At 42.5% G+C, this 11,615-nt stretch overlaps 1 protein-coding gene across 2 annotated transcripts; it reads right to left on the bottom strand.

Moving 5' to 3' along the window:
* Positions 1-1,242: 1,242 nt before the first annotated feature.
* LOC148103199 (uncharacterized) lies at positions 1,243-9,128 on the bottom strand. Of its 2 annotated transcripts, XM_087838604.1 has the most exons (6): positions 8,067-9,128; positions 6,177-6,524; positions 4,222-4,554; positions 4,034-4,135; positions 1,433-1,765; positions 1,243-1,366 (listed from the first exon to the last, which is right to left on the bottom strand). In XM_087838604.1, the coding sequence occupies exons 1-6, from the start codon at positions 8,095-8,097 to the stop codon at positions 1,320-1,322; spliced, it is 1,194 nt and encodes a 397-aa protein (XP_087694730.1). In that variant the 5' UTR covers positions 8,098-9,128; the 3' UTR covers positions 1,243-1,319. The 2 variants fall into 2 exon arrangements, with proteins under 2 accessions (XP_087694730.1, XP_087694729.1); XM_087838603.1 differs by having other exon boundaries at positions 6,177-9,128.
* Positions 9,129-11,615: the final 2,487 nt, after the last annotated feature.

Genomic DNA, 11,615 nt, shown 5'->3' on the forward strand with positions numbered 1-11,615 from the left:
CTCTGCAGTCCTTCACAAATGTTTTACAGAGGGAGGAGGACGTGTTTCTGTTACTAAATACAAAAATCTGTCGCAGAGGATGACTAAAGGCTCATAGAAAGTTGAGAACAGATAGAAAACATGTCCTCCACACTCTGGAAACATGGGCCTACAGAGCCGATAGACGCAGTATGAAAACAATGTCTAAAATGAGTTTATGTTTGAGGTTAAACACACATGTGGACTATAAACAGCTCGTACATGAAGGTAACAGTGAGTAAATGTTCAGAAAAAAAGACCCAACATTGGACGTCCAGAAATGGTCATAAAAGTCTCAATTCATGATATCAGGTTTGCACAGTGGGTAAGCTTCCTGAAGCTGTGGGAAACCCTGATTACATCAAACACATCAGGAGCAGCTGCTCCATCACAAACACCACAGAAGAAGAACAACACTGGATCAGATTAAGGGTTAGCCTGTTGTTTTTATTGAACAGGGACAGTGTGAGTTAATGTAAATGAATCAGCAACATAGTGATGGAAACCAGTCAGATTGTAGTTAAGCTGCTCATTTCCAGCTGTACACTCTGGGCAGGTCACATGGTCCCAACACCGGTTACACCACAGTAGCAAATGATGCATTCAGTGCACTGTGAACCCAAACAGTTCAACTCAGTTTTATTTATAAATCATGATGACAGTTGCCTCAAGACAAGCAGGTGAAAAACAGCAGAAGCTGTCAGAGGAACGAACACACAGGCCTCTCATTTCTCTTCCTCTGGGGAGAGCACGGGTCCCTCACCTTAGGAGTCCCAGGTGCAACACCTCACAGCCCACTGGTTCCACTTAGTTGGTCCCGCTCTCCATTTCCATCACAATGTAAAAATAACAACCTTCTGTTGCAACAATTACTTTGGGAATACCAAAATATTTTCTTCATTTTAATTTGCAAAAGTCAAATACACACAAAGCTTTAAATGACAACAAACAAAACCCCCAAATAAACAGTAAGGTAACACTAGACTATGTGTGCAACATAATGCATACAAAAGACACAAGAAAACCAAACGATAAGTGAAGTAAAACCTTTATTTAAAAGTGTTTAATTAAAGTGCAGAAAAAGCCCAAAAATGGCTTAAAAAGGTTAAACAACACAACTGTAAAGATGGTGAGAAACAGATGAGGAACGTCGAACAATAGCTGATCACACACATCAAAGACAGACTGAGGATGTGACTGGACTTAAAGTGAAACGTGTGTTCCTGTATTATCACGCTGTGACATTAAAACTCACTAAATGAACAAAAAGGCGAGTGGTGAGGGTAAAACTCAGAGTCCGATCAATGGAGCAGCTTCTGGTCCTGATGTCCCCTGTTTGATCCTGGACCTGCAGAGGAGACTTGAGACAGTCAGACACAATCACACAAGCCAGCAAACAAACAGACAAACCAACCTTTGACTTTGAGCTTCACGGTTTTCTTTCTGATGAAGGTTCCCTTCCTCCAGACCAAACACTTGTACTCTCCACTGTCTCTCTCTGTGGGCTGTTTCAGGGTCAGACTGAGGTCTCCAGTTTCCAGCAGGTCTTTGTTCATCACAGTTCGGTCTTTGTAAACCTCGTGCTGTTCTTCAAATTGGTTTGGGCCGTTTGTAAACACGTGAGCCTTCTGGAACGGCTCGTAACGTTCCCATATCACTTGAACTTCCCCCGACAGGTGTTTTGTTGTTTTGAAGGGCAGCTGGACAGACTCCACCCCCTCCTCCACCTCCACCTTCACTGGAATCACTGAAAGAACAGCAAACACAGACAGCAGCAGGTTTTCAGAGGTGTAGAGAAAACTGAAGGACGGAAGCAGACCACAGCACAGAAATTTGAAACTGCTGACAAAAGGTAAACATAAATTCAGTAAAATTGTAATTCACGTCGGCAGTAATGACACCCGGTGACGGGTGGTCACTAAAAATGATATTGAATTGCACGTTTAGCCGCATGTTCGCCTTAAATTGCTGGCTGTCTGAGTAGTGTCCAAAAAACGATGTGGGCTTTATGGATAATTGTGAATCTTTCTGGAGGAAACTTGGTCTTGTTAGAAGAGATGGCATCCATCCCACTCTGGATGGAGCAGCTCTCATTTCTTGATAAACCTAAATCCCAACAAATTATTGATCTTGTCTCTTGGCTCTTGATGGAGGCGGTCACACTTTCTCCTTCTTCCCTCATCTTTCCTGCTCAGCTTCTCATGTCTTTTGTATAGTCTCGCTTGGGAGGGCCCGATTGTGCTGTGGAGACGTTTGCTTCTGGATACTCGATGGTCGGTTGCGTCTCTTGATGGAGGACATTGAAGGACATCTACCAATTTGGAACTATGGTAACAGAGTTCAGGCTGATTGGAGCTGGCTTATAAAAGAACAAGAAGCAGATGAAGCTGTTTAAAATCCCACAAGGCTGGCCGACATGATAGACGATGGGCTGTGAGCACTCAGACTGTGTTTTTGGAACACATTATGGATAAGATCTTGAAGAAGAACAACAGGAATTAAGAGACCTGGTGACCAGTGATGGACGTTACACCAGCTGTAAAACTGGATGCAGTTTTTTCGCCCTAACCAAAACAACTACCATCTTCATCTCATGCGGCCCCCCTGGCACCAGCTGGATGCTCAAGGCAAAAGCTGACGGGAAAAACAAAACTCTCCTTTAGATAATAAGACTGTTTGTTGTGACTCTCTCTTCCCTCATTCAAGGCCGCCCACATTGAAGAAGATTGTTGACTTTAGCTTAACCGGGTGAAGGGACACTTTCTCTCGGTTGAACACAGAACACACACACATACGCATGTACACTGACGCACACCTACACTCACCCCCCCGATCACCCAGTTGGAGCTCAGTCTGGGGGGAGTTATTTTTTCTCCTCGTCTTTCCTCATGTTGTGCATTTTCCATTGTTATACCTCTCTGACCTGTCCATGTGATGTTTGTGTAATGTATGTATGGTTGGAGGGTAAGATGGCGCTGACGAGGCTGGCAGCCTTAACCCGATTTCCCTCGGGGATGAATAAAGTATTAACGGTCTCATATTTTCTACCCACTGAGCAGCTAACAGTACTGTGACCTGTGTATACTGAACATTCATCTTTAACCCTTTTCCTGCTTTGACATGAAACTCTGGAACAATGAATGCTGACCTGGTTTGATCACATGTATTCTTTTATTTATAGATTTGGACAGAACTTGAAAAATGTAAGCCTGCATCATATGTGAGTTTAAAGTTAAAACTCCATCTTTGCTCTTCTTTTCCATAAATGTGAACCTACTGTCTGCTGCTGAATTAAATAGTACACATCTACGGTCCAACACTCATCTGATCAACACAGTCTACAAAGCTCTGAGAGAAATCCTGTCTGCTGCTCATATTAACCATCTCATATTTAACACCTTACTAAAATGTATTATCCACATCATTGTTTCAAACCACAAACTTGAACTGTTTAAATCGCATAACATTTAACTTGTGCCTGACCTCATTTTCTACCTTTTCCTTATAAAAACATCATCTTTGTCTTGTTGAGTAAAAATTTCAATCTCCATTCATATGAGTACTTTTCATTGAAGTGCAACTCACTAAGGCACCTTTAACCAAATATTGCAAACAATCTGTACCTCACTGATGTTCTTGAAAATTGTTATTATTACACTTCTTCTGGATTCCTTCATCTTGATAAAAAACCGCAGACAAGAGTCAAAGCAACAATGTTTTGGAGCATGATGGAGACACAAGTGTTAGACTGCGTCTCCATCATGCTCCTGATGTGTTCCTGACTCGTTCTTTGGTAACTAGTCTGCAGACATGTTGGATGAAGAGCAGAAGAACAGACAGACTGAGCTTATTTACTGTCAGCACATTTTTCCAAGTGAACAGAGGGTTTTGATTGAGTTCACTGATCAATGACTGAGTCTGAAGGAGGTTTTCTGACTTCTGCAACAAACCTGGAAGTTTCTCTTCAGCTCTGCTAACCATCGGCATTATGGGTAGTGTAGGAGGAGACACTCACCTGACACCAAATAATGACGGAATTGAAATAAAAGACCCGCAGAAACTACTAGAAGAAGAACAAGAAAAACCAGGAGAGCTGTGGCCCAGGACGGAAATGGTTCTGTTGAGAAACATGAAACAATATCAACATGACTGTTGAACCTCAATCTCCTGCACTGACCCCTGATGTTTTTCCACATCTCTGACCTTTGACCTGCAGCACTACTTTCTGTCTCAGGATGTCTTTGTCCCTGTGGATGGTGCAGATGTATCCTCCACTGTCTCTCTCTGTGGGGTATTTCAGGGTCAGACTGAGGTCTCCAGTTCTCAGCAGGTCTTTGTTCATCTTTGCGCGACCACAGTAAAGGTTGTCTACATTTTTAGGATGGTCACTTCTGTTTACATACAAATGGACCATAGTGAGTTCTTGGTCGGGGCAAGTCCACTCCACTGTGGCCTTTTCAGGCAGGTCAGGTGTTGTTTTGCAGGGCAGGATGACAGAGTCTGACCCTTCCTCCACCTTCACCTCCACCTGCTGATCTACGAGGAAAATGAACCATAATATCAGAAGCAGCAGCAGCCATGCTCATGGTAAAGAGAGAACTGACGTGCTCTGATCTCTGCTACCAGTAAAAATACATATTAATAATATATAAATATCATGATTCTCTCTCTTTTTGTTTAAAATGGTAACTAAACTGGACACTATAAAATCCATACAAATACTCTTCACAGTGCTACCTTTAGTAATCACTAACAAGCAACAGAACATGTGTGTAAATAAAGATAGAGACATACACTGTAGCTCAGGTGGCAGAGCAGGTAAGCCACTAATCAGAAGGTCAGTGGTTCGAGGCCAGGCTGCCCCGTTGGGCAAGATACTAACCCCATGTTTGCCTACTGGTGGTGGTCAGTGGCGACAGTGTCCGGCAGCCTCGCCTCTGTCAGTGCCCCCCAGGGTGGCTGTGGCTACAATGTAGCTGCCATCACCAGTGTGTTAATGGATGGATGATTGAATGTAGTGTAAAGCGCTTTGGGGTCCTTAGGGACTAATTAAAGTGCTATACAAATGCAGACCATTTACCATACACGATCATGATTGGTCATATGGGCTGTTCCATCAAGCTCAACCACTGTTGCTGATTGGCTTTGATTACCCACATTTCCTGACTCCAGTGGAGCCTGCACATCTGGATCCATGGCGTACATACACAGTACAGATGGCAGCACCACATTGTTCATCATCATGTCAAGGATCGCATCTCGGCCCTGCTCTGAAAACAGTTGGCCAGCCAGCATCTCCATTTCAACCCTCCATACGCTCCACATGGTGGTTCATGGGAACGGGAGATTTGTTCCATCAAATCAGCTCTACACCATCTCGGAGCATGTCACTGAAGAAGTCTTTAGGACCATACTCAGCAAAGTAGAGGGCATCGTCACCTCCAAGCCCCTGGTTATGTTTATGTCCTCTCAAACGTAGCTGATTTTGATTCAATCACTCCCGACATGTTGTTGATGCGGCGGCCTGATGCTGGTACGTTCAGGTCATCTACCCAGAAACGGAGCTCCTGGGCCATCATAGATGGAGGCGGTGCCAAGTTTTGGATCCACAACATTCAAAATTATCTGCCTTTCCTCCAGACGTGCCACAAGTGGCAGCTTGAGGCCGTTAAGGGAGCGTCACCAATTTCTCATGTTGGCCCTTCTATAACACCCCCTTACCACACTACCTCCACACTCACATTATGAATGCATAACCCTGCTTCCTGTTCAATAAATAAATAAACGAAAGCTACTTGATTGGAAGTGGATTCTTCTGGAATAAAGAACAGCTGGCAGCACTTTATCATCCTGTCATTCATAGTTCCAGAGGTCAAGTTTATCTTCTTAAAATGACATCCTCTGTTACATGTTGCACATCAGTCTCTATTAGACCTGTGAGCTGCAGGTTTTCTTGCGTATACAGGATGTAAAACCGTCTGAATCAAATCATCCAGATTTAGTAGAAACACCAAAAAATCTACCTGTGAGATTTTGATGTTTGCAGACTGGTTACATCTGGAAAATGTTAATGCCATTTTCCAGTTTTCAGCAAAAGAAATTCCTTTTCTATCAACCTTTAATTTGACATTTTTCTTTTGTTTGTTTGGGTTTCTTACCTTTGACATGCAGCTGTACGTCGGTCAGTTTCAGTTCTGCCCTTTCATTTCTGATGGAGCAGGTGTAGTTGCCACTATCAGTCATTTGGGGTTTTCTCAGAGTGAGGCTGAAGTCTAAAGTGTCCAGAGCATCAGGCCTCATTGATGTGCGCCCTCTGTAACGCTGGTTTTGTCCTGTTACATCATCTGTTTCCTCTCGTCTCACGTGGACAGATTTGGGGTCGAGATCATTGCGAGTCCACAGCACTGTGGGGTTCGTAAGTATAAGACCTGTGTACTGACAGGGCAGCAGGACAGACTTTGCCCCCTCATACACCTCCACCACCACAGCCAGGACATGCTGGGAAACTGGAAGGAGACACAAGCACACACAACAAAAAACACTAATCACCTGTATGCTGTGGATTTTTCTAGTGGTTCTTATCGTGGGGAAAGTGGTTTCAGAAGCCACGTTTTCTGCTAAGTACTCAAACATGGATTCTTCCCATCCAACAAAAACTAACTCGAAGGATGCTTAAAAAACATCAAAGAAAACTTTGATGCACGTCTGAAAAACACGGAAGTGAAACGTTCTGAGACTAGTCTCTGTTAGGAATGAAGTGCTTTTAATCCTTGACTGTAATCTGCAAACGATGAACGTGTTAATAAACAAGCATTATTAAAGAAAAGGCGTCATCGACTTTGAAGACGGATGGTTTTGTTTCATTTTCATTTTTTTTTAAATATTGTTTTTTGTAAATTTACTCCCTTCAAGTAATCATAAGGACATCTATAAAAGAAATTTAGTTAGTTAATTTTTAACCATAACAACAACACACACACACAAACACAGGTAACCGAGTGGACAGGATATAACAGGGGTGACTAAACCAAAGGGAACGTGCATTTTGATTTGCTTTCATGTGTCGGGCTTAGAAAAGAAGGAAGTTCTCATTAAGCAGATGAAACATTTTTCATGACAGTTTTTTCAACCCCATGAAATAAAAATAACAACCATAATAACAGCTGTTAAAAACAGTTTGAGAAACGTAATAAAGCTTTTACGAACATACTGATTTCATGAAGTGACACTTCTGCAGCTGTACCACCTGACCTCGACGTCTAAACACACTTTTACATGGACACCTTTACTGACGTTTGTCCTGGTACCACCAGCATATATAATACTTCTTAAATATAGTAACAATATTATAATGCATTAATATTTCCTAGTTTTCACATTTGTTCTATCTCCTGACATGAAATGAACACCAACCGTACAAAGATATCAGTTTGTACAGTAACAGTCACAGTGAGACATTCTGATGTATGAAAAACAAAAACAGGGGTGACGATCTTACTGTGGACCTTACTGTAAGTCATGTGACCAGAGGACCAGGGAGGGGACCTGTTCAGGGGGATTTCTATAAGGGGGCAATTCAGGACACAAGTTATTCTGAGACTAAGCATTAAAAATGTACAAACACACAGAGTAACATCTGGTGTTGAATAAAAAAAGAGAAAAATGTCTATTTGTTGTTTTAGGATTGTTATAACTTTATTAATCAGTGAACTTGAACATAGATGATTGTGCACGTGGCGTTATTGTGAACAAAAACCATTTTTGACACATTAAAGTGCTTTCTATGGTAAACGGGGCTTTTAATATTGTGAGACAAGCTTTTAGTTTTTATACAAAGTACTTTTATTTCTGCCGTGAATCACACGCACACGAGCACTGACGCACTTCTTAACAAGCAGATATCAGGATGATGAGCTCAGCTGTCACGGGGAGACCCGCCCCACATGAAGCCCGCATGTAGGGACCACAGTAACTACACAGAGGGGCTTCATGCAGTCAGCTCGTGTTACACACTGTGTGTGTGTCAGTCTGCGTGTGTGCTTTCTTACCGAGGACCTGCAGCACGAGCCGCAGCAGCATCTTCCTCTCCGCTGAAAGTCCCGTTAACTCTGAGGAACAGGCGCACGCAGCTCGATCACAGCACCGCTGACACACTGAACAAAGTTTCCTCCTCTGAAGTTAGACAGAGACACCTCACAACTTCCTGTCAGAGCCTTCAAAATAAAATCCTTCTGCAGAACTCTAAACATGAAAGTGAGGAGAAGCAGCAGGGAGCACAGACACTGCAGACAGCGAGCTGCTTTCAGGAACACGTGGTTGATCCACGTGGTTATATTAATGTAAGCTGACCTAATTACAGTTTTAGTTTTGCAAAACTGACAGTAAGTTTAGAAGCTGTATAGATGATGGCTGTGTGTGTGTGTGTGTGTGTGTGTGTGTGTGTGTGTGTGAAATAATAAAAACGAATAAATAATTAAATAAAAAGAAAAAGTATTAATATAATAATATGATCAACTGTCCTCACTGTTATTTCATAGTTTGAGTTTGGACCCCCAAAAAGGTCATGCCTAAAATTCTGACTTTAACTAAATTAATTACAGGGAAATTTTCCATGTATTTTGTTACATAAATACACTGTAAAATGTTACATTTATCATAATCTGGTCAAATTAAATGTAGTTGATTGGTATTCATGCAGGTTATACCGAACACGGTTTACTTAATGGTTAATTAAGTGAATAAACAAGCCTGTGATTGCTGTATTTCTGCACAGTGTTCATAGTTCGTGTCATTGTGAGTTTGGTATTTGATTTATCTCCTGTTTTAGTTTTATTGTCAGAGTTTCTTAGTTTTACTTTTACTTTGATTCGTTGGGTTTCCGGTTTCCTGCCCTCCTGTGCGCCCTAATTTCATGTCAGGTATTCTCTGCTGTTGTAACCTTTTATTTTGGTAGTTATGTCTACTGTGTGCTGTTTCTGGTGTTGCTTTCTCTTCTTCTCATATTGAAGAGTTTTCAGTTACTGTGCACAAATGTACTCCATTTGTGTATAGGGGGTTTTCACATACTTCACTGAAGAGGTATGTGCCATCCTGCATAGACCTGATCCCCCTCTTCTGGCCCTCGCATGTAACATTTTCTAGATTTTCCCTGTTTGTTATCAGATGGATACTCAGTAGGTGAGGCCATAAATAAATGTCCCGTAGAGCTATTCATGAACCCAGGAAACAAAGAGAGAAAAGAACAGATTGGAGATCAGAGCTGAACACACACTTTTTTAAAAGCATGCAGGAGCCGTGAGGACGAGCACAGATTCATTCATTCATATCTGCTCTGTAATCTGAACTCTCTCTCTTTCTAATCTCATGTCTGAAGGTGAGAAGGACACCGTCTCCCTAACAGAAAAGCTTCTCCACCCACACAGCTGAAGAAGATATTTACAGTGTGTACAATGGCATCACTCTTCCACACACAGACAATCACTTGTTGATGCAGCGTGGTCCAGCTGGGAGTAAGGAGGTAGGAAAGCTGAGCCAGTGTTCCCGCTTTAAAGAAGGCACCTTCAGCCAATCACTGACTCCACCCACAACTCAGCATAGTGACAAATACTCAGCACAGGCTAAACAGCTCCACCCTCAGGCCAACATGGAGAAAAACATTCACACTGAAACAAGACAAATGATGATCTGGGCTCCAAACATTCATATCCAACACATGTAAAGCCTTCAAACGTCATCTGCTAATGTTTCTGTTTATTCTATGATTATTTTAAAATGAGCTCACAGCCACCTGTCGTCCTGCTGAGCTCCACCAAGGGGCCACTTTAAGGACCTGTCAGATTATCTTATTAGTCAATCGTTATCTTATCCTTTTACAATTCTCTTTAAACTTTCAGCCGTTTAACTTCAGTGATCCTCAGAACGTCTTTGATATCCAGGAGTTTTACCCACGTCCAGTGAAAAATGACGATCAAATGAAAAAATCCACTTTTTCTTCTTTGACTCAGTTCCTGAAGAGGGTCTCATATCTGCCAGACTCCCAGAAACTCAGTGTGTTCAAGAGTGAGCTGACAGTCAGAGTCCCTTCAGTCTCAGCGTGATCCAACCATATTTGTGTGAACAGCATCACAGAGGATTCAGCTGCTTTAAATGGGACAGTGTGAGTAAATAACAGGGACTAGAAAGAGAGAGCAGAGTTCTCCTCAGTAACACCAGGATACCTGACCCGTCTGAGTCTCGCTTCCCCGCCTCCATCATTTAGTGACGGCCAAATCTACCATGTCTGTGCCGAGCGCTTTGGTCAGGGCCAAACCTTGTGTCACCATGGCAACTACACCATGACAGCATCCAGAGAGAAACTTGTGAGCCCACGACTACATTAGATGTTTGCTCTGCTGAATCCAGCCAGCCCCTACCTGCCTTTAGTCATATGGGATAAAACGGTAGGGCCAGAGGTGGGAAGTAACTAAGTACAAATACTCTGTTACTGTACTTAAGTAGGATTTTCAGGCATCTGTACTTTCTACTCCTTACATGTTCAAACAGGCTGGTTACTTTAGGTTTAACACATTTGAGGGGAGTTATTATTTCATCAGTGCGAGCTTCAAACATCAAAGTGATTTGAGCCTAAACAGAAACACATGAAAGGAAATCCTGTTCATTTATTAATCACATAAAAAGAGACCAAAGAGTCAAACTGTGAGTCACAGTCAGGGCTTAAAGTGGGCCATGTTTTTATTTGATATGTTTTTGGGACAACACCTGAACGCCTGCAGGTGTCTGGAAGTTGTGTTAGCGCTACTTTAGCATCTAGCTAGCCCTGCTGAAGAGCAGCGAGCATAAAGGGACGAACGTTTTTGAAGTGTCAGCTAATTTCAAATGCAGCGTTTCTATCAGCTCAACAAACATCAGCAAACACACAAACTGTTTGTGTGCAGTTTGTCTCACAGTGTGTTGCAGCTAAAGGTCCAGCTGCTGTATTTCACAGGGAGAGAAAAGAAAGAAAAGCTGCTGTAGGAGAGGAAGCCAAGCTTTGGCATCGCTCTGAAAACTATCGCTGATCCTTTTACTCGCTGGCTTTCAAATAAAAGCTGAAATGAAATTTGTGGCGTTTGCAGGATCGAATCAATCACACAGGATCAGGGGATAAGACAGCAGAGCAGCTGATTTTACACCTGAAGATAAAACTGTAATGTTAGAAACATATGAAGATATTACACACACAATACAGACTGCAGCTCAGACAGCTGCTGGACAGATGTGTGTGTGTGTGTGTGTGTGTGTGTGTGTGTGTGTGTGTGTGTGTGTGTGTGTGTGTGTGTGTGTGTGTGTGTGTGTGTGTGTGTGTGTGTGTGTGTGTGTGTGTGTGTGAGTACTTTAACTCCTTTATTTCACACAGACAGCTTCAGCATTTGTTCTGCTTTCTCTGCTTTTATTTGAATGTAACAGAAAAACACGACTAGAATTTACACAAACGTGTTTACAGGCTGACTTTAATGTGTTTCTACACATGCTTGTCCTCTGGTCATGTGATCATGTGGTTTGTAGGAACGCTCCTCTTCCTCAGAGGATCCACCTGTGCTTCCTCTCCTCTCTCCTCC

The sequence above is a fragment of the Neolamprologus brichardi genome, chromosome 3 (genome assembly GCF_056152115.1).
Source record: "Neolamprologus brichardi isolate AB-2024 chromosome 3, ASM5615211v1, whole genome shotgun sequence".
In the NCBI taxonomy this organism is placed as follows: Eukaryota; Metazoa; Chordata; class Actinopteri; order Cichliformes; family Cichlidae; genus Neolamprologus; species Neolamprologus brichardi.

Excerpts from the sequence above, each read along its gene's own strand:
- LOC148103199 (XM_087838603.1), bottom strand. The coding sequence starts at position 6,651 with ATGTTTGAGTACTTAGCAGAAAACGTGGCTTCTGAAACCACTTTCCCC. Across the intron at positions 1,766-4,033 it reads CCGTCATTATTTGGTGTCAG|TGATTCCAGTGAAGGTGGAG; the intron begins GTGAGTGTCTCC and ends CTGTTCTTTCAG. Across the intron at positions 1,367-1,432 it reads CGTGAAGCTCAAAGTCAAAG|GTCCAGGATCAAACAGGGGA; the intron begins GTTGGTTTGTCT and ends TCTCCTCTGCAG.